Source organism: Rhinatrema bivittatum, chromosome 13 (genome assembly GCF_901001135.1).
Source record: "Rhinatrema bivittatum chromosome 13, aRhiBiv1.1, whole genome shotgun sequence".
Classification (NCBI taxonomy): domain Eukaryota; kingdom Metazoa; phylum Chordata; class Amphibia; order Gymnophiona; family Rhinatrematidae; genus Rhinatrema; species Rhinatrema bivittatum.
In genome coordinates this window covers 45498823-45522669 of record NC_042627.1, presented here as the reverse complement: position 1 = coordinate 45522669, position 23847 = coordinate 45498823, and the positions used below count along the sequence as shown (strand labels likewise).

Below are 23847 nucleotides of genomic sequence, written 5' to 3'. Positions count from 1 at the left end.
GCTAACAATTAATAAATAACAATTAATAAATGAAAATAAATGCAATAACAATTAATAAATAATAAATAAACAACAATAAATATCAATGAAAAATGGCAATAAAAAATGACAATAAATAAAATACAATAGCAGTTGGTAAAATAACATGAGGGTTAATGAGAAAAATAACATGGTTAAATAACAAGGTTATGTGAAATATGCTGGGGTAATCGGAAAATATGTGACTGATTTTCTTCCTGCTCTTGGTTCTACGGGAATGCTTGTTTGAATAACCAAGTCTTAAGTTTCTTTTTGAATGTAGCGTGGCATGGTTCAAGGCGAAGGTCTGGAGGAAGCGAGTTCCAGAGTGAAGGGCCCGCTGTGGATAGAGCGCGTTTCCTCAGCGAGGATTTAGCCGGTTGGGTGGTTAGTCTGTTTTGATAAGCGCTTCTGGTCGGTTTTGTAGATGTGTGTAGTTGAATTTGGAATGTTAACTTGAGCGGTGCGATGTTGTGCAAAGCTTTATGTATCATCATTAAGGATTTGAATTGGATCCTGAATTTAATCGGGAGCCAGTGGAGATGAAGAAGGATTGGGGTAATATGATCTCTTTTTTTGGCATTTGAGAGGATTCTTGCTGAGGCATTAAGGACCATCTGAAGTGTGTACTTACTGGTATGGGATTCAGCTTTGGCGTTTTCCACAAGTGCTGAGATCTTTTCCTCTTTTTTTTTTTTTTTTAAAACCTTGTCTGTCTTTGGTGACAAAGAATTTAATATTAAATGTGAGTGCAAGAGTTATTCATTATAATTACACTGGATATTTGTTGGACTTTTCATGGTATACTGGTGTTTTTCCCTGGTTGAGATTGATAGTTTAGCAAATAGTTAAACAATTTGACTCCTTATCTAAAGTCCTATCTACAGTTTTTTAATTGTCCTAGGAGAGTCCCAAAAATCAAAAGAAGTCTTTCATAACTATAACAGATGATCATGATGTGAACTATACATGTTTGAGATCACTTGCGTAATATAATTAGCATGTGTAAAATTATGCTTAGTAAGTTGCCAAATCCTACATGTGTAAACCTTTTTTTAAATAGCAGCTTATGCATGTAAGTGTTGGCCCTGCCCTGAATGTCTCTCCTACACACTTATATTTGCACCTGAACCCTTATTTCCTTGCATATGATTGAGGTTTAACAAATAGAATATGCATGCATATATGCTAATTTTTCCATGCATAATCTTTTAAAAATTCACCTGTCTGCTTTTATTCAAGTGCTACTAGGACCCTGATGAGAAAATACATCAAAGGGTATTAATCAAGCTAATTAAGCATACCACAGACCTGTAAAGGTGATAAGCAGTTACACTGGAGTATTGGCTGGGTTGGAGGTCTGGGAGAACTGAGGGGTTTAGGCTGAAGAGCCAGAGGGTCTCTGATCTGGAGATGGACTGGGCAAACTGCTAGAAATTTTGCTGACTTACAAGCGTAAATAGGGGCTTACAGGATAAGTCCTACTTAATTTTCTCACGCAACTTCTCTGCTGGTAAAAAGGTGAATTTTAAAAGCCCACTGCATGCGCCTAAACTGGGAGCTAGGCAAATATGTCGGGCTGGCGCATGCCAAGTGGATTTTAAAAGCCGCCTGAGTACTTGCGTATTTCCCGCTATGCACACAAATAAAACATTTCAAAAAGGGGCGGAGTTTGGTCTGGGTGGGGCATGGGCATTCCTGGATTTCACCATGAAACCAGCACATAAATTCTTATGTACATAAGTGTCCGCCGGGGTCCCCTGCCGCATAAATTTACTTCTGCTATGGATGGCATGTAAGGAAAAAAAAATGTAGGCATGTAAGCGGGGTTTTAAGGGACAAGGCTAACAGGAAAAGGCAGGCTATTAAAATAGGGGGTTTGGAAGTTCTGTACATTATCTGGCTGAACTGGGAATGAAGTGGAAAAACTGGTAATGGCATCGGTGTGCTTGTGAATTAAAATCCCCCCCACTTACACGCAGCATTTGTGCCCATAAGTGCATGCCCACTTAAAATTATGCGTGTGTGTGTGCACAGTGAGCCTATTTTATACCATGCATGTATATGGTACGCATGGGTTATAAAATACATGCATGTGGCCATATAAGCACATATGTGGGGCCATGTGCAGTTATTTAAAAGTTAGCCTTCCTATCTTTTAAAATGATTGTGTCCTTTTGGAGATCAAAATCTTGGCACTCTTTGAGAAGGCTGGGGTTGACATTTTGCTAAATTTTACAGCAAAGAAAACTACATAGATGTTTAACTTATCAAAGATTTTATTTTTGCATGAAAGAAGATGAAGAAAACAGAGACTTTTAAAAAACATTTTACCATAAGCATAAGCTTGGAGATCTCTAGGAAACAGGGTCTACAGTCTTCTACATTTAGTCAGAAAATAGAATTTTAGATACAGAAGAATGGAATCATAATTTTGGCTTTTTTAAAATTTTTGACCTGCCGGTTTCCTCCTGCTCTTCTGGACTTCCAGCTCAATTGAAGGGTGGGGGAGAGGGAGCGGAGGCGGCACTGGATACATGTGTTTTTGGAGGAACCACGAGGCAACTCAAGCAGATGGAGGAAAAGTTACAGCACATGCCCACCTCCTTGGAAAAATGGCCTGCTGGTTACAGTTGTTCAGATAATTTTACCCACATAATTTTCCCACTCGCTGGTTACTCAGTATGGACCTCAATGTCTTTCTCACTCTTATGCAAATACTTAAGAAAGTTACAGAAATGCTTTGAAGAGAAATGATTGTTAACGTGTATATTATTTTATATATTTTATATATTAAGTAAACTTGTTTACTTCATTTGTTCAATGTAAAAACTTCGTTTTTTAATTCTGTTCTATGTAAACCGCTAAATGTAGCGATAGTTACTGTTCCTTGTAAACCGGGGTGATATGTATATTATACAGGAACCTCCGGTATATAAATTATTTAAATAAATAAATAAATAATTTTATCATTGCTATGCCAACATGACAAGAGCTAAGTAAGATGCTTACATCATTTCTTCACTGTGGTTATTGAAATTCAATATTTCAATATCATGAAAAAATTAAATATTTTATAAACAGTATAAAATTACAAACACATCTGTTCTTCTTTAGAGTTCATCATATTAGCATCAAACTAGGTTTAAGGTATTGATATATAAAATTCTTTTCTGTGCTTTTGATTCATTTGCCATCCTCCAGTGTGCCATTTATCTACAGAGGAGATTCTTGAATTCAGCTTAAAAATATATACAGTGTTCAGCTAGCTTTGTACCTCTTGTCTAAGAAATTCTCAGCCCTGGTAATATGGTTTTCATTTTCTGCTTATCACAAAAGACCAAATTGTTCAATATATGTAAAGTCCCTGAGTTCTAAACACACTCTCTTGTGTTCCTTTATCACTGGACACGGTTCTCTTGACCAAGGCTTGTAGTTTCTACAAGTTTCCTGAACCATAAAGAAGCGTTGGCTGCTTGAACACTTTGGAGTATGAACAGAAACTTTTTTTTTTTTTTTTTTTTTTTACCAGAGGCAGATTTTTGTCAGACGAATCTGATCAATTTGGATTGGGTAACCAGAGAGTTGACTCGGAGGAGAGTGCTAGATATAGTGTACTTGGATTTCAGTAAAGCCTTTTACATGGTTCTGCAAAGGGGACCTAAATTGACTGACTGGGTCAGAAACTTATTAGAATACACCACCTTAACTCATTAGAATACACCACCGCCCTTGAAATAGAATCATTTATTAAGAAAGCCAGACCTTCCTCCCACCCCTCAGACACAATCCCCACAAAACACCTCCTTTCTATCCCCACCAGACAATCACTAGTTGTCCTTCACGCTTACCCGTTATGGTGATTACACTCACTAATGGACTCTGACACCTCCAGGTTAAAGCACCATTATGCTTTAACCCGTACGCCCTATGGTATCACCTCATATTTATTTCCTGCCTTATCTTCTTTCCAGCTTGTTGCAAGCTTCCAAGTTCTCTTACCCTGTTGATTGTAACTTTGACTCATTCCTACCTACTGTTTTTGCTGTACTTGAATTGTTACCCCAGTTATATTCTTGTTAATTATAAACCGATCCGATATGGTTATTTACTATGAAGGTCGGTATATAAAACTGTTAAATAAATAAATAAATAAATCCCTAACTTAATCACCCAACCCATAGCCAACATTATAAATGCCTCCATCACATCAGGCCTTGTACCTAACCCCCTCAAACAAGCTATTGTCAAGCCAATACTGAAGAAACCAAAACTCGACCTCACTGATCTGTCTAATTACCCCATCTCAAACCTTCCGTTCATCTCAAAAATCCTTGAAAAAACAATCAATAAGCAACTCACAGAATACCTTGATGACAATCATCTCCTTGCTCCCTCACAGTACAGATTCTGGAAACTCCATAGCACGGAAACCCTCCTCCTTTCCATGTCAGACCAACTTATTAAAGGCCTTGATAAAGGACAAGCTTATATCTTAGCCTTCCTAGACATATCCTCAGCATTTGACACCATCAGCCACAATATCCTCCTGCAGCGACTAAATTAAATTGGAATAACAGGTGTTGCCTACAACTGGTTTAATTCCTATCTCAGTAATCGAAACTTCAAAGTGAAAATCGGAAACCATGAGTCCAAAGCAATACCCCTCGACTAAGGAGTCCCACAAGGTTCCTCCCTGTCTTCCACCCTCTTCAACGTTTACATCCTACCACTCTGTCACCTCCTATCCAACCTCAAGCTTCCCCACTATATCTATGCAGACGAAATGCAGATACTTATTCCAGTATCTGACACACTTCCTAATGCCATGAACATCTGGAAATTCACTCTACGTTCAATCAACAAGCTCTTAACCAACATTCACCTTGCCCTGAACACTGCAAAAACTGAAATCATGCTTATTTCACCCCAAAGTCACCCTAACACCCTTCCCCTGCTTCATTCTCTATCACCACCAATCCCATTCTCTCAACAGGTACGGGACCTAGGGGTCATCCTCGATAAGCACATCAACCTCAAGAAATTCATTAACACCACTTTAAAAGAGTGTTTCTTTAAATTGCACACACTTAAAAAAAGAAAAAGACCCTTACTCCACCCTCCTGATTTTCGTACAGTACTTCAAACTACAATATTTTCTAAAATTGATTATTGTAATTCACTCCTCCTAAGCTTACCGAAAAACTCCATCCACCCTCTCCAAATTCTAAAAAACACAGCTGCCCGGATCCTTGTGATTGTTATTGTGATTGTTATTGTTCAATGTTTAATGTTCTATGTACAAAACCCCGGTCTAACCTCCCAGACCAGGGCAACCTTTTCATTACTTGTAAACCGGAATGATTTGTATTGCATACAGGAATTCCGGTATATAAAAATTAAAAATAAATAAATAAATAATCCTCACTAACACGCGCAGAAACGAACACATAACACCCGTACTAAAGGAATTACATTGGCTCCCAATTGTATCCCGAATCCAATATAAGACCCTCTCTATCATACATAAGGCACTTCACAATCCTGAGATGAATTGGTTCAACGATTCATTGATACTCCACGAGTCAACTAAACCTACCAGACACCAATACCTCGCTACCATTTATACACCCTCCCCCATAAACACCAACCTGGCCTCCACAAGAGCACGTGCGCTCTCCGTAGCCGGCCCCGCCCTTTGGAATACAATGCCAGTTAAGCTACACCAGGAGGACTGCCAAAAAATGTTCAAGCAGAAACTTAAGACGCAGCTTTTCACAAAAGCTTACGCCTAACACTATCCAGCTTACGCCTAACACTATCCAGCTTACACCTAACACTACCCAGCTTACACCCAGCTTCCAGCTTACACCTAACACCACCCAGTCTATTCACCCTATACCTTACGCACCCAACTCCCCTGCTGTCCCTTCCTCCTCCTTATGTCTATTTTCTGAGGCAACCCCTTTCCTTAATGCACTTCCTTGATACTATTTCCGTGACACATGTTCACCATTCCCATTCATCTCCTTGAGTCGATTTCCACATCTCATGTTCAGTCTTCCCAAATCCTGCAGTATAATGGAAGCAATCTTGCAAGTAATTGATAACCTCCCTTTGTATTCTTTTAAGCATTCTCAATATACTTGAAGCAATCTTATTAGTATTTGTAGTGCAATGAATATAGTTCCCATTTACATACCACCTCATATATACAATCTTTCTGACTGTAGGTTTCTTTGAACCATCATATTCCGTCATATAGTGATCTTGAACTTCCATTTATCCATATATAGCTAATCTTTCTGACATATATTTTTTCCGACATATGATTTGTTCGCCTGTTTCATGTCAAACGCATCTTAAGCGTAGTTTACTGTTTTACTGTTAACCGATGTGATATGTTTGATGAATGTCGATATTTAAAACCATTAAATAAATAAATAAATAAATAAATAGAAACTGTTAGAGTGGAAGGTGACAAAGGGTAGTGGTAAATGGATTTCATTTTGAGGAGATGGGTATTACTAGTGGTGTGCCGCAGAAACAGACCCTAGGATCAGTACTTTTCAACAAGCTACAAAGGTACTTGGCTGCATAGGGAGAGGCAAGGTAAGCAAAGAAAAGGTGATAGTGTCCCTGTATTAATCCCTGGCAAGACCTCATTTGGAATACTTTGTGTTTAAGAAACCACAACATAATTGGTCCTGTTGTGCTATTATGTTTCTATATTTCCTTCAAAAAATTATAAAATAGTTGGTCCAGAAGGTGGCTGCTAAAATGATTAGTGGTCTTTGTTCTAAAGCATATGGGGAAAGACTTAAAGATTTAAGCATGTGTGCCCTAGAGGAAAGATGAAATAAGGGAGATATGATAGAGATACTTAAATTCCTCCAGGTATTTAAGATGCAGGCCTCTTTAAACAGAAAAGAGGATGTGGAACAAGGGGTCTTGGGATGAGGGCCAAAAGGAGTAGACTGGGGAGTAATCTAAGGAAATATTTCTTTATAGAGAGTTGTGGATAGTTACATGGCACAGCCTCCCTCTGGAGGTGGTGGTGATCAGGGCAGTATCTGAATTCATGAAAGTATAGGATGAACACAGAAGATCTCTGAGTAAGTGGTAGGGATTGTAAAGCTGAACAGTTGGTGTAAATGGTCAGATTAGATAGGCTGAATGGTCTCTTTGCCATAGTTTTGATGTTCCTCAGCAAAGCTGGCAGAATTTGTTGGCAGGCGTCTGGAGAAGAGAATGAGAATATCTTTAAATGGACAGCAATGTCTATTGGTGGACTTTAATGAACCTTTTATTATAATGTTTTATGCTTCAAATTTTTATTTTATTTTATTTGCTTTGATTTTATTTTATGTTTTAGAAAGTTATTTTTTATATGATAAAAGCATATGTTCATTGATTTATGCTGTATCTAAATTTTATAATATTTTATTCTATAAACCAATGTGATTGATCCAGAACACCGGTATATAAAACCAAATAAATAGTTTTCTACTGCTGGATATCAAGGCATTAGGGTATTCCTTTTTCCATATAAACATGTAAGAATGTTTGGTGTATTTCTGCTTGTGAATTTGGGGAACACGCCATCTGCTGAATTTGTGTCCTAGGAGGTAAGAAAGGGGTGGAGCGGAGGAAACTAACCAGTCAGAAGTTTGAAGACAAACCACTTCTGAGGAAGTTGCAGTGCTTTTGGGAAAGAGAGCAAGCATACTATTTATGTTGTTTTCCTTTCCTTCTCTCCCTCATGCTTGCTTACTGCATTACTCGGTGGTCTGCCTTTAACACTCGCTTTTTGGGAAAAGAAAGATAGAAGCAGAGAAATGATTAACAATACTGTGGAAACTGGAGAGCTTTCTAGCGGGGCACAATACTGCCTTCAGAATTGTTTCATTCCTCTGTTAAATGTGCAAAGCAGAGCAGCAGAAACCAAATTGTGTCCCGTGTGCAGCTTATGCTGGAAGGCAAGAGAGACAGAAGCTGATGACCTGCAGAATCGCATGCCCTCTTATGTGCTGAGATGGAGGCTTGAGAAGGCCTTTCTTACTCCCTGACCTTTATTCTGGCATCTATAATGAGAATAATTAGCATACATAGAAGGGAAAAGTATGAATTAAAGATTCTAATCATGTTCTTATGTAAGTATAATTAATGTATATTTCAGGCATGTGTAATTATATAGTATAATTATATAGGTGAAGGTATTTAGTTTTAATTGTGTGTGTTTGCCAGTAGTCCTGTTAAAACAGCAATACTACCCAAGTTCCTTAAAAATCTTAAGCTTTTTGTTTCTGGGCTGTGTTGCTTCTCTTTTGGGTAATTTTCCTAAATATCCTTTTTTTTTTTTTTTTTTGTTTTGCCCTGTAACTTCTTTATATTTTGGAATAAAAAGCATGCACACAATTTTCTTGGGCCCAGTTTGCCCATACTTCCCCCTAAATTCTCCTTTTCTGAGCTCGTTTTTCAGTTGCTCATGTTGTATTTATGCTTTACGTATATCCATGTTGTGCCTACAGAGAGTCCTGGACATAGTCAGCACATCCTCTCCCGGGTTTAAATAGATTCATAACGATAGTCGTCACTCAGAAGCCGATATTCAAAAGATTTAAGTGCCTTGATTTGGCAGATTGAAAATTCCTGATTCAGGTGCCTCAAATATGGGGTGGGTCTAGGGGAGAGGGGTCTGGTCGGGGGAATGAAGTTAGGGATTCTGGGTTGATTTCCAGCGCTAAGGCTTCTAAAGTTAAAAGTAAATGGCAAGCCTCAGTTTTAGACACAATAGGGCCGATGTAATAAGACCCAAGGTGAAATCGGCGCTAGTTGTCTGCGTGTATTTTTTACTTTTTTTGTGTGCGTGGCAAAAGCAGGTGCCTCCATGGGATGTAATAAAGGATGGTACGCAAATGAATTGCATGCAGAAAATCCGCACTAAATTAAAACACGTGTGCAAGTACGCTTGGTGAAAACCCGCACTGATACCTGCATTAATGTGGTGACCCACGAGTGATTCACGGAGCAAAAGCCTTCCCCTTTCATAATACAGTGAAGAAGTTAGTGGTCCAGGAGTGGGACTGAAGATGGGTAGAGCAGTGTCTAACCTCTTCATGTTCAGTGTCTGATCTCGTGGCAGCTGTACCGATTTCTTCAGTCGACCCGCTAAATGTACCGTAGCATCTGGAAGAAGTGAAGGTAATCTCACAACCACACCAACGCCAGCACTAGAGTAAACCGGCCTCCAGGCACACGCTTTAACTCCTACCCTGACCCATGCGCTAGAAACCCCCCACTAACCGATGCACGGCTCCCTGCATTGCCTCATTTGCATGCACGCATGCAAAACCAGCTGCGGGTTTTTCCTCGCGCTGACTTTGTATTACATATGCGCTTAAAACTAGCTTCGGAAAGATGCGCGCAAAAACCTGCAGCAGCTTTAGCGCAGCTTATTACATTGGCCCCAAAGTTTGCCGAAAATTAAGCACCTAATTTAGCTGTCCAGCTTTTTTTAAATTTATTTTTGAAAAGCAGCCTCTTAGTAAATGGCGTTTTCAGAATAGTTTTGATGGGACAGTTTGTTCCTCTTCACTACAAAACAGAATTGTTTAACTTTTTGTTTGCTAGCATTGCTGCTCTGAAACAATAGTCTATTAACAAGCCCTGTACTAAAGAGCAAGGGTTTCTGTGATCCCGTGCAAAGCCGTGAGGTGGTCTGGCTGGATCTTTCTTCTGCAAGGCGGAAAACTGAAAAAGCAGCTGTTTGGTGGTGTCAACCAGCCATGTGCAGTAGCAGTCCAGTTTCTTTAAACGTTTTTAGAGTCTCTTGAGCTGCCGCATACGGCATTATTTATTTATTTCATTTGGTTTATATTCCGCCTTCCAGGCCCTTCAAAGCACACTGCTTTCAGGTTAAAAAAAAAAAAAAAAAAAGTTTTGTAAAGCACTGAGTCTATTTATATGTTCTAGAATTCTGTTCTCCCGCTGTTCACTCCGCCCCAAGAGCGAGTGGTTTTGGTGTTTCCAAGAGCTTGGAATGCTGTACTACCCACGTTTCGTTAGTATGTGCGCCCAGCTCGTGTGAGTAGAACGAGTGCTTTTCTTTGGATGGGGAAAGAGTCTGAAACGTATTTCCGTTTGTGTGCTGCTGCCCCTGTTGTGCTTTGAGTGATTAGGACTTGGGTACTGTGTAATTCTGAATACATCCATTGCCTCTTTTCAACCAAGTGATGATGTTTCAGAGATGCCACCCAGCTGGTACATGCATGCCCAGATGTCACTGGAGGAAGAACAGCCTATTGTTTGGCTAAATTGCTCAGTGTTTCTTATATTTTTCTGCTCTGGCTGTTCACGTGCACTCGCAAACAGGAGCCAGATCGCTTGCTTTGGTGCCATGGAAAGCATGCTCTTGAGCCACCAAAAGCAGTTTTATTTTTATTTGCTTAAGTTAATGGTGAATGAAAAACATAAGGATATTTGTTGCTGCAGATAGTGTAAGCCCAACGGTGTTGGAGGACCTCCTAGGCTAACTTTTGGACATCATATAATTATTTATTATTTATTTTTTTAATAATTAAATATTGGAACACAAGAACTGGTTCGGCAGCGGTAGAGTTTGAGCATTAAACCAAAGCTTTGCTCTGGAGGAGAAACAGGATCATTCCAACCATGGCACAAGGTGGGCACCCTTACTCAAAATGCACTCAGCAAACAAATTCAGAATGTGAAAAACCTACTGGAAACAAGGAAGCCAAGCCAGCAGTGAGTACAACAGCTGAAAAATGTCCTGTAGGCTGAGAGAAAATATGACTAAGAAATAATACACAATATATCAGTTTGACCTCCGTATTGCTTTAAGTACATGGAAGTATTTTTCCTGCTTTTTTTTTTTTTTTTTTTTTTTTAAGACAGTACCCTAGGGGGATATTGAATGTTTGTTTTTTCTTGAATTCTGACTTGAAGAAGAGACTATTTAGCTTGTGAAAGCTAGTCAAGAAATTTATTGTTAGTTTAATAAAAATATATCACTCTATGTATGTATTTTTGTTTATTTACTAGGGGGAGATTGACAGCAGTACAAATAATAATTGTTGTTTGAAACTGAGAGAGAACTCGCAGACCCTCACAGCACAGAATCATTATCACAACTCTTCATGCTCCGCTCTGTGTCCTTGGTTTTCCAATAACTTCCCTTTCCGCTGATTTGCTTGCTACACTCCCACACACCTTGAAATGCTTGTCAGCAATGCATACACCTGGCTCAGCAATTAGGCTGTAAGTCTTCTGAGCAAGTGGACTCGAACAAAAAAGGCATTTCATGGAATTTCCTCCCAAAGAAGTCAGGCTAGATCCTTTACAATATCACCTTGCTTTGTACCCAATTATTGCATTCTGCTTGATCTATTCATATAGATTTAGCTCAAGCCATTCTATTGGTAGCTGAAGGTGAGTTAAATTCCAGTTCTGTAGGTATTTCCCCCACCCTAGTCTAAGGGCTTCCTTTTCTGTGTCCATGAGAAAAATGCTTTCTTTGTACCTAAGGCAATGGAGGGGAAAGCGACACATGCCCCATGATCCCGGCACAAGAATGTGGGTTTTTGTTTTTTTTTTTTAAAGGTACCAAGAAGGTGGGTAGGATTTGGGGTTGAGGGGGAGGAGGCATTGCTGGCAGATTTTGCCAAGCTGAGGAGGAGGTGGAGAGAGGGGAAGCAGCCTCTACCAGTTTATTTTTTTAAAGAGCTCTTGCAAGGGGTTGGGGAGGACTTGGTCCAATGGGACCCACGTTTTACTTATTATTGGGTGAGGGGGTAGGAATCCGGTCACCAGGCCTGTATGTCACTTATTTTTTTTCTTTCACTATCACTGTCTAACCGGCTATATTCTTTTGAATATAGTTGTTTAAGTCTAAAGTTGCCTAGAACCTGTTCCTGGGTAAGTTTTAGATCTGCTCTGGGAGCTGCTGAAAAACATATTCAGCTAACTCCTAATATTGGAGTTAGCCAGATAATTTTCCTGGTTACATTGTCCCTGCCCTGGAAAATTCCTGAAATACGCATTACTTATTTGGCCAATTTTTAGCTGGATAATGACTTACCTGGTTAAAAGCTAGATAAGTAAACTATTTATTTAAAACTTTTTCTATACCGAAGTTCAGGTAACAGAGTTACTTATCACTCCGGTTTACATTGTAACATATTTAAATGTTAAACAATGACAACAGTGTCTTACAGAGAACAGGGAAAGAAACAACTTGGATAACATAACTGGGAGCAAGAACATTACAAGCTATTAATGTGAAAACAGGTCATGGAAAGGGAGATTAGCTATTGGTGTTTACAGTCAGTGGGAGTTTAAAGTACTTAGCAAGTTATGGGAATGCTATATTGAATAGCCATGTCTTGAGTCTTGTTTTGAATGTGCTCTGGCAGTATATCAACCTTAGTTCCGGAGGAAGAAGATTCCACTGTTTAGGGCCTGCTGTAGAAAGAGCTCTTTTTACTTAATGATGTTTTCATGGGAGGCGTGCGTAGCGTTCCTCTTTGTGCTAATCTTATTGGTCGGGAAGAAGTGTGAAGTTGGAGAGGAATTCTGAGGTCCAGTGGGGTATTGTTGAAAATGACTTTGTGGGTGATTGATAGAAGTTTGAAGAGGATTCGAAATTTGACAGGGAGCCAGTGGAGCTTTTTTAGAATTGGAGTTATATGTTCTCTTTTGCTGGATTTGGTGAGACATCTAAAACCTCCAGGTAGTTGCAATTGAAGGCTCTTGGCAGCAGATCCAAACTCTGGTCCTGATTGAACTGGAAGCCCAAAGGAGCAGGAGGAAGCAGTGCAGTCAAAATAAGATCCAAGTCACAAGTACCTGGTAATGTTTGGGATCCTGCCAGGTACTTGTGACTTGGATTGGCCACTGTTGGACACAGGATGCTGGGTTTGAAGGACCTTTGGTCTGACCCAGGATTGCATTTCTTATTGTCTTCTGTATGTTTTTAAGATCCATAGAATCTAAAATGTAAAAAATAGTCTTTCACGTCTGTTCGGGGAGCAGAGCTAGGGGTGCACCTGAGGAAAACCTTTGGTTTCATTTGCTGTTTATTTTTCCATTTTGTTTGTGTTTTAGCATACACGGAAATAATTTTGTGCTCATTAAAATGCAGGAATGAAAGAATTTGGGGGTATTTTTTGTTTGAGATGGGAAGTGACACAAAGTGAACCAAAGAAGAAATGTCATTTAGACACTTATTAAAAACTTATTAAAAACGTGCCACAAACAAATTCAGTTAGTCCACTATAAAGGTTGTTTGCAGAAATAAGTCAGCAATGTGAGTTTCCCCAAATATCTTAGACTAGTTCATATGATGGACAAACTTGAATGCATTTGTAGCGTTCTATGCCTATGGGAATAATCTTTTGAGGAAAGGTTTCTAAAAGTGTGTCCTTCACAGGGCCAGAGGAACCACTATTATTTATTACTTTTTTATATACCGACATTCGATCTGAGATATCACATCGGTTTACAGTCAGGTACTGTAGGCATTTCCCTATCCCCAGAGGGCTTACAATCTAGGTTTTGTACCTGAGGCAATGGGGAGGGTAAAGTGACTTGCCCAAGGTCACAAGGAGCGACAGCAGGACTTGAACCCTGTTCTCCTGGTTCGTAGCCCACTGTTCTAACCACTAGACTATTCCTCCTCCCACTAGGCGAGCTAGGCCTGTGCCTAGGGTGCCGAGACTTAAGGACGCCGCCGCCGCTTGCGGCCACTTCAGGTGGCAGAATTTTGAAAGGGCAAAAAGTGCCCCTTCAAAATTCTGCCCAGCACCAGCCTCACCCTGCTTCCCCCCCACCCCCGTCGTGCCACCCTCCCGACACCCCGCTGGTGGTCAGCGGAGGGTCCGGGAGCGATCTGCTGCTTCCGGGGCCTCGACTGCCACTAACCAAAATGGCGCCGGTGGCCTTTAGCCCCTACCATGTGACAGGGGCCAACCAAAGGCACCAGTAGCCCCTGTCACATGGTAGGGGCTAAAGGCCACCAATGCCATTTTGGTTAGTGGCAGCTGATGACCCGGGAGCGGCAGATCGCTCCTGGGCTCCCTGCTGGACCAGGTGTTTTTGTGAGGTTTTTTATGGGAGGTGGGGGAGTGGCGGCATGTGGTCCCTGCCCCTAGAGTCAGGGCTGTGACCGGGGGGGGGGGGGGGTTGGTGGCAGCATGAGGAGGGGGGGGGGCGGCGCGGCGCAAGGCTGAAGGGTGCCTAGGGCGCCGAATCCCCTTGCACCAGCCCTGGTCCTTAACCCAACGTTAGCATCCAAGAAAAATTAAAGCGGCGAGAAATTAAAAAATGCGCCGAGATCGGAAGCCCCGCCCGCCGAACAAAGCCTCCAATCGCAGACAGCCCAGAGGGGCTTTAAATCCTCTTCAAACCGGCGCCATTTCCTCTTCATCACTGCTGCCACCATCGGGGAAGACCTGCGCGATCGGCGCCGAGCCCCGCCGGGGGAAGGTCAGTAAATTGCTCTCCCCACCCGGGCGGACTAGACGCCGACAGCGCTGCTAAAATCCCTACTGCAAAAAATTAAAGCGGCGAGAAATTAAAAAACGCGCCGAGATCGGAAGCCCCGCCCGCCGAACAAAGCCTCCAATCGCAGACAGCCCAGAGGGGCTTTAAATCCTCTTGAAACCGGCGCCATTTCCTCTTCATCGCTGCTGCCACCATCGGGGAAGACCTGCGCGATCGGCGCCGAGCCCCGCCGGGGGAAGGTCAGTAAATTGCTCTCCCCACCCGGGCGGACTAGACGCCGACAGCGCTGCTAAAATCCCTACTGCAAAAAATTAAAGCGGCGAGAAATTAAAAAACGCGCCGAGATCGGAAGCCCCGCCCGCCGAACAAAGCCTCCAATCGCAGACAGCCCAGAGGGGCTTTAAATCCTCTTCAAACCGGCGCCGCGCGACGAAGGAGCACGACAAAGGGGCCTGCCCCTTTGTCTCGCCCCTTCGTCGCGCGCCCCGAAGGAGCCACAAGTCAAACCCTCGGTCTTCCAGCTCTGGTTTTATATCTCATCTCCTCGTCAGCTGCTCACCATTTCAGCTCCTTCATAATAACAGCGGATCAACTACTGGCTGAAGTATCAGAGCTCAAACACCGAAAGACAGCGGCACTAGCCTTCAATCTCCATCCTCCCACAATAAAACCTACCAAGCCACTCCATACTACCGCGTCCAAGATTCCAGCTCCAGACCCGCACAGACCACACCAGCTTCAATCCAAGAACCAGTGGAATTGCCGGAGTGGCAACAGATTCCACAGAGGAACTTCAGAGATCTTAGAAAAGGAGACTATTCTCGGACTACACTAACCCAGCATTCGCCCAGCATACACCCAGCATTCATCTGATTACATTCTCCCAGCATTCGTTCGACTACAACGATTCCGTCAGACATCTGACTTCAGCTACCTCCACCCGCTAACATGCACCCCATCACAATTCCCATTATACATAACTACAAGTGGAGAGCACCAAAACCCCCCCACTCCCCACCTTCACAACTGCCCACATAGATTCAGGCCCTTCCCCATACCAAGACAACAAAGACTCATATCCATCATGACTTCTCCCATCACGCAACTTCTTGGCCTCTCTCTTTTCACTTTAACCCTATTCAACGCTCAATCACTTTCCAAAAAAATTCACCTTCTCAATGATTACCTCATCGACAACAACCCAGACATATGTGCAATAACAGAAACTTGGTTAAAACCTTCAGACATAACACTAACAAACCAGCTACCAACTCAAACATTTGACCTCTTCTCAATACCCAGACCCAAAAAAAAAGGAGGAGGAATCCTACTTGCCGCAAAAAAACAACTGGGCCTAACCCTACAACAATCATATTCCACTACAAAACTGGAATGCTCCCTATTCAAATCACAACAACTTCAAATATTTCTCATCTACGCCACACCAGGAACCCTAGACACCAACCCCTCTCCTCTAATAGAGCTAATAACCAAACACCTCAACTCAGAAAAACCATCTATCATCCTAGGAGACTTCAACTTACACGTCGACTCCACCCCTCAATCTTCAAACTGTGAAACATTTCTTACCTCCCTCAGTCACCTAGGATTCTCACAAATAATCAGCGGTCCCACACACAAGGCAGGTCACACATTAGACCTCATCTTTATCAACGACAGCTTATCTACCTATTCCAATCCCTCCTGTACTCCAGTCCCCTGGTCAGATCACCAGATCATCAACACGACTCTCAAAATGAAAAACACTCCACCTCCAAACATTAACAAAACCAAGATTCATTTTAGGAAACCATGTTCGATTGATCAACTTAACGAACAATGTTCCAAAGATCTCAACCAACTAGACCTCTCAGATGCCGACACAGCCATTACCTCATGGATCAAACTCACAAACAAAATAGCTGATCAACTTTGCCCAATCTCCTCCAAAACTATTCAACCAGCACGAGACAACAGAAAACCGTGGTTCACCCCAGATCTCAAATCCCTGAAACAAAAACTTCGAAACAAAGAACAAAGCTGGAGAAACAACCCTTCACACTCAGCAAAACTGGACTACAAAAACACCCTCAACACCTACAGAAATGCCATCCACAAAACAAAGAAAGACTTCTATGCAAAAAGAATTCACAATTTCATCTTCGATTCAAAAGCTCTATTTTCATACGTCTCATCTCTTACCAAACCAATGCCCCCATCCATTCCAGACCAACAAGCACTCAACAAGGCAAACGAATTGGCCACTTATTTTAAAACAAAAATCTCCAACCTCACTCAACACCTTACAACCCACAACTCCCCACCTATACCTATGAGCGCTTTTCAATTCACTCAGAACGCCAGACTAGAGGCTTTCGAACCCACATCTGCCATGGAGATCGAAAACATACTCAAAAAAAATTAAACCAGCTGCTCATCCCTCAGACCCACTACCAACCAACTTGCTCACCGCCATCACTAACACTGTAGCAAAACCCATTGCAGAAATCATTAATACCTCCTTAGCCCAAGGCATGGTACCCAATCAGTTGAAACTAGCAATTCTCAAACCACTACTGAAAAAACCAAACGCTTCACCTTCTGACCCAGCTAACTTCAGACCCATTGCTAACTTACCATTGATTTCCAAACTGATGGAAAAAGCTGTCAACAAACAACTTTCCGAATACCTCGAGGAACACAACATTCTCTCTCCCGCACAATACGGTTTTCGGAAATCATTAAGCACAGAGTCCCTTCTGCTTTCTCTCACGGATACCTTACTTCTGAATCTGGAAAAAAAACAATCATACCTACTGGTTCTCCTAGATTTATCCGCAGCATTCGACACGGTAAATCACTCACAACTCTTAGACCAACTATCAAACATAGGAATTAAAGGCACGGCTCTCAGTTGGTTTAAATCATTCTTATCAAACAGGTTCTACAAAGTCAGAATAAACAACAAGGAATCTGAACCTATCCTATCAGACCAAGGCGTTCCACAAGGTTCATCTCTATCTCCCTCCCTGTTCAACATTTACCTCCTCCCCCTCTGCCATCTGCTATCAAAACTCAAGCTTACCCACTACCTCTACGCAGACGACATCCAGATCCTCTTACCCATCTCAGAATCTATTCAAAAAACTTTATCCTTCTGGGAGGACTGTTTACAACCAATTAAACAACTACTCTCCAACCTTAACTTGATTTTAAACTCCAGCAAAACAGAGATGCTACTTATCTCACACGACCCACACATCAACTCACCTTACCTTTATCAATCCACCTCATCAAATATTGATCTCTCTTCAGACGTCAGAGATCTAGGAGCATGGCTTGACAATCAACTTAACTTGAAAAAATTTATAAATACCACCACCAAAGACTGTTTCTATAAATTACAAGTCCTCAAAAAGTTAAAACCTCTCCTTCACTTTAATGATTTTTGCCTTGTCCTACAATCCATTATTTTTTCAAAACTCGACTACTGCAACGCAATCCTGCTTGGCCTCCCCGCTAACAGTGTCAAACCCCTTCAGATGGTACAGAACGCCGCCGCCAGAATCCTAACAAACACCAATAAAAAAGAACATATCTCCCCTATCCTGAGCAACCTCCACTGGCTACCCATCAAACAGAGAATCCTTTTTAAAACCCTTACCATTATTCACAAATCAATAAACAACATCGCCCCTATATCTCTCCAAACGCAACTTCGTCCACACCTATCCTCCAGACCCATCAGAAGCGCCTACAGAGGCACACTGTTCGCCCCACCAGCAACATCTTTACTAAGAAAAAGAGCACTCTCAACCGCAGGACCACACCATTGGAATGCTCTCCCCCCAGACCTACGCCTTGAACCCAGTCTGCCAGAGTTAAAAAAAAAGTTAAAAACCTGGCTCTTCAGACAAGCGTTCCAATTTACAGAATCCAACTAAGCACCTTATCCTGATTGTACCTTAAATTTATTGTTTTATACAGTTAACAATATTCAACATATATATATGCAATATTTAACTTTTTAATTATTTTAATTTAATTTAGGTCACGAAAACATTCAATGTTTAATTGTTAATTGTTATTTTTCAATGTTCATTGTTCGATGTTCATTGTTAGATGTAAACAACCCCGGTCTGACCTCCCAGACTGGGGCAATCTTTTCGTTTATTGTAAACCGGACTGATTTGTATTGTATACAGGAATTCCAGTATATAAAAATTAAAAATAAATAAATAAATAAATAAGAACACTGAATGCAGGTCAGGTTTGGACTAGTGGAAGTATAATTGTGTTTACTTACTTATTTAAAACATTTATTACCTGCTCGCCTCCAATAACGTTCATTGCAGTGTCATCCTCTGGGCTCTCAGGAGCTGTTTGTTAAATTTATTTTATAAAACCAGTTTTTGAGCGTGTGGAACAAAACAGACGAGAGCCCCTTGATGATAAATGCAGTAGGAGAAGGGAGATGGGACATGGAGCCTTTTGTGGGGGATTGTCCAGCCATGTGTTGTGGAGCCGGCTAGAAAATGGTTTCCAAATTGAACGGTTGCTCGTTGGTCAAGCATGATGAGCTAAGACTATGGTCTCCTAATTGCTTTATTTTTTTTTATTTTTTTTTTCTTTTTAAACAGGCAGAAACGACAAATACAGTCGCAAGGAGGAGACGAAAAAATGGCTTGTTACACTCTGAGCAGCCTACTCTGGTGAGATGATGCACTAATTAAAACAAAACAAAACAAACTTTATATGGCTGAGTTCTTGGTTGGTTATAATGAAGCTCTTTGGTAGACCAAAATCATTATGGGCTAAGAAGAACTTTTGTAACTTAAGCATTATAACTTGGCTGCCCAAAAGTTGGTAGTTTTCATCTAACATGGGAGAACTGCCAAGATGATATTCCCAGCAGGGACAGCTCTCAGCTTACCACACTTCTGTGCTGCCTCCTCCACCCTACCACCCCCACAGTGTTCAGCAACTTTTCACCTCTTCCTCACAGTGCTCAGGAGCTTCAGCCCCCAAACCCAGGTAGAGATGTTACCCAGGTAGAGAGTCCATCAAGCTAGGTTGAGAGAACATTGCACAAATCTCATCACCGATGTGATATCACTGATGAACGTCGGTATATAAAAACTGTTAAATTGTGTGAGTTTCCTCACTCCAAAGGTCATCAAATCTTCACAAGAGAGCACTGTTCTGTTCGTACATCTCACTTTGAATGTCAAAGTGGCCCCTAACCCCCTACACTAATACCTAAACCTCACCTCGAGTGACTAGGTAGGCCTCATATAGGGGTATACATACCTGCCTGGTATGAGGGCATTATGGCTTCTCTCTCTCTCTTGTTCTCTCTCTCTCTCTTGCGCTCGCTCTCGTGCTCTCTCTCTCTTCCCCCCCCCCTCCCCTCCCCCCCAGTGGTTGTAGAAGGGCCCAGATAGCTAGGCTGGATCTCCAGCAGCTTAAAATGGTCCCCCCAGTGGTTATACGTAGGAAATACAACAATTCTGGCATTTCTTGCCTCACAAATCTGCTTCACTTTTTTGAAGGAGTTAATAAACACGTGGATAAAGGTGAACCGGTAGATGTAGTATACTTGGATTTTCAGAAGGCGTTTGACAAAGTTCCTCATGAGAGGCTTTTAGGAAAAGTAAAAAGTCATGAGATAGGTGGCGATGTCCTTTCGTGGATTGCAAACTGGCTAAAAGACAGGAAACAGAGAGTAGGATTAAATGGACAGTTTTCTCAGTGGAAGGGAGTGGACAGTGGAGTGCCTCAGGGATCTGTATTGGGACCCTTACTTTTCAATATATTTATAAATGATCTGGAAAGAAATACGAGTGAGAGAATCGAATTTGCAGATGACACAAAATTGTTCAGAGTAGTTAAATCACAAGCAGATTGTGATAAATTGCAGGAAGACCTTGTGAGACTGGAAAATTGGGCATCCAAATGGCAGATGAAATTTAATGTGGATAAGTGCAAGTGAGGCATATAGGAAAAAATAACCCATGCTATAATTACACAATGTTGGGTTCCATATTAGGTGCTACAACCCAAGAAAGAGATCTAGGCGTCATAGTGGATAACACATTGAAATCGTCGGTTCAGTGTGCTGCGGCAGTCAAAAAAGCAAACAGAATGTTGGGAATTATTAGAAAGGGAATGGTGAATAAAACGGAAAATGCCATAATGCCTCTGTATCACTCCATGGTGAGACCGCACCTTGAATATTGTGTACAATTCTGGTCGCCACTTCTCAAAAAAGATATAATTGCGATGGAGAAGGTACAGAGAAGGGCTACCAAAATGTTAAGGGGAATGGAACAGCTCCCCTATGAGGAAAGACTAAACAGGTGGTTAGGACTTTTCAGCTTGGAGAAGAGACGGCTGAGGGGTGATATGATAGAGATGTTTAAAATTATGAAAGGTCTAAAACGGGTAGATGTGAATCGGTTATTTACTCTTTCGGATAGTAGAAAGACTAGGGGGCACTCCATGAAGTTAGCATGGGGCACATTTAAAACTAATCGGAGAAAGTTCTTTTTTACTCAACGCACAATTAAACTCTGGAATTTGTTGCCAGAGGATGTGGTTAGTGCAGTTAGTATAGCGGTGTTTACAAAAGGATTGGATAAGTTCTTGGAGGAGAAGTCCATTACCTGCTATTAAGTTCACTTAGAGAATAGCCACTGCCATTAGCAGTGGTAACATGGAATAGACTTAGTTTTTGGGTACTTGCCAGGTTCTTATGGCCTGGATTGGCCACTGTTGGAAACAGGATGCTGGGCTTGATGGACCCTTGGTCTGACCCAGTATGGCATTTTCTTATGTTCTTACTTATCGCAAAGTGCGAAAAAGTTATCGTAGTTTGCGGGAATACCAATGTGAAGTGCTGATAGCGCACTTTGCGATAAACTATTAGCATAAAACACACCCCTTTTCTTATCGCAGGCGATATTTACTGCATTTTGATAAATCCAGGCCTTAATTATCTGTACAAGTAGCGGTTCCTGAGACTTATGCAGCTAAGTGCCCCCTAAGCCGCTACTTATCCAGAGAAGTAAAAATGTAGTTGGATAAGTGGTGTAAATCTGCTAGGCATGCGTATTTGTGCTCCTAATTTTAATCATTTACACAAGAAAATGTAACTCCTGTGTCTTCCTTAGCACTTGATGGCTTTTATGCGTGTAAATCATCAAATCTTGTTGTTTATTTATTTATTTACTTACAGATTTTTATATACCGGGGCACCTAGGTAACATCACCTCGGTTTACATTCAGACATTAATTCAGCATAGCGCTTTACAATATAACATAATAACTGAAAGAGTACAATACCATGTATAACTTTGTATTAAGAGAATAAAAATCAATATATGAGTGTCTGTGGATATAAACTAGGATGAATAGTAGAGGACTCAGTTCATTAATAGTAAGCTTTTTTGAATAACCAGGTTTTTAGGTTTTGTTTACATTTTTTGTGGCAAAGTTCCTGGCGTAATTTAGAGGGCATGGTGTTCCATATTGTGGATCCAGCAATGATGAATGAACGTTCTTTCATAGTAGAAAGATTGGTCAGATTAGGCACGGGGATCTTCAGTTTAGCTAAATGCTGGAATCTAGTTGGGCGGATTGATGTTTGAATTGTAGATGATCGGTGAACCAGTACATATCTCTGTTGTGAATGGCTTTATGTATAAGCGTCATGGATTTATATATTATCCTGGAAGCCACGGGTAGCCAGTGCAAAGACTGAAGTGCTGGAGTAATGTGCTCGTGGCGGCTTGTGTCGGTGATGATGCGGGCAGCTGCATTTTGTAACATTTGCAAAGGTTGAATTGTAGTTTTAGGTAGACCTAGTAGCAGTGCATTGCAATAATCAATCTTTGGTAAAATAGTTGCTTGTAAGACTGTGCGGAAGTCATATTGGTATAAGAGAGATTTAATACATTTTAGTGTGTGTAGCTTAAACAATCCATTTTTAACCGTATCCGCGATGAATTTTTTAAACGTGAGATTGCTGTCAATGATGATGCCAAGGCTGCGTACTTGCTGTGTCATAGTGGAGATGTCTTGTGTAAGACCAGTGTTGCTCAGTGTTGCATTTTTGGAGGTGAAATTATGATAAGCTCAGTTTTATTGGTGTTGATAGCCAATTGGTTGTCCGTGAGAATTGTTTTAATTTCTAATAAAGCTGCATTCCAAGTGTTCAGGGCATTTGTGATTGTGCTGGTAATAGGTATGAGTATCTGAACATCATCTGCGTAGATGAAGTGTTGAAGACCCAGTTATATAGCGTGTGAAGGAAATTACCAGTTTTACCAGTTACTTCAGTTTGCCCAGTCTATCTTTAGGTCATAGATACCCTTCTAGTTCTTCAACCTAACCTCGCCCCTCCATTTACCCAGACCCCTCACCCAGTCAGTATTTGGATATGAAGAATTTTATTCTCACTTACGCCAGACAGTTAGCAGGTGTAAATATGCATAGGTAACAGCCATACACACATCACTTTCACAGGTTATAAAATAGCAACTTATATGCATAAATGCTGGCCCCGCCCCAGAACTCCTCTAGCCCTCCCCTTTATTGTACTAGCAAATTTATTCACACACCATTACTTGCACATGTATGTTTAAGGTTGATAAAATAGCACTTGCACAAATATGCGCTATTTGCACACACATGCTAATTTGTATATGTGAAGCTCTTTGAAAATTAAGCAGGGCTGGGGAGATGTTCACATTTAGGTGCACAGTTTGTATTTTCAAAAGTATGCACATCACCCCAACCCTGATTGCATTGTATTGGAGCCAGTCGAGTATATACAAAGTTCTAACAATAATTTACAGCAACATGAATCCAAACAATGACTTGATGAGAATAACATTTAAACCACATATTCCCACATGAGTGCTTAGATCTCAGAGCAAAGGCCTGCTAGAAATCCCGACCATAAAAAAAATTCTCATCTAACACAAATGAGAGACAGAGCGATAACAATTGCAGGCCCAATACTATGGAACTCAATGCCAGAGAATCTTCGAATAATAATAGACATTAAGAAATTTAAGAAAGAATTGAAAACTTGGCTTTTTGATAATGCCTACTCTCTGGAATAACCAATTCCCCCTCACTCTGATAACCTGCTATATCCTGCACATTACCCCATACTGTCATACCCCTCCTATAACAATTCCAAATGCATCTTATTTGTCTGTCTTTGAAGTACACCCTTACATTTAGAATGTTTACCTGTATGTATGCCTGCCTTTGTAACTCATCCATTGTCTGTGAGTG

At 41.2% G+C, this 23847-nt stretch overlaps 1 protein-coding gene across 3 annotated transcripts in view; it reads left to right on the top strand.

Moving 5' to 3' along the window:
* Nucleotides 1-23847, top strand: part of LOC115075226 (myocardial zonula adherens protein-like) — a 165281-nt gene that overhangs the window by 34896 nt on the left and 106538 nt on the right. For all 3 annotated transcript variants that reach the window (XM_029575508.1, XM_029575506.1, XM_029575507.1), the window contains exon 3: nt 19182-19253. In XM_029575508.1, the coding sequence (XP_029431368.1) occupies nt 19182-19253 (72 nt within the window). The remainder of the gene's footprint in view (nt 1-19181; nt 19254-23847) is intronic.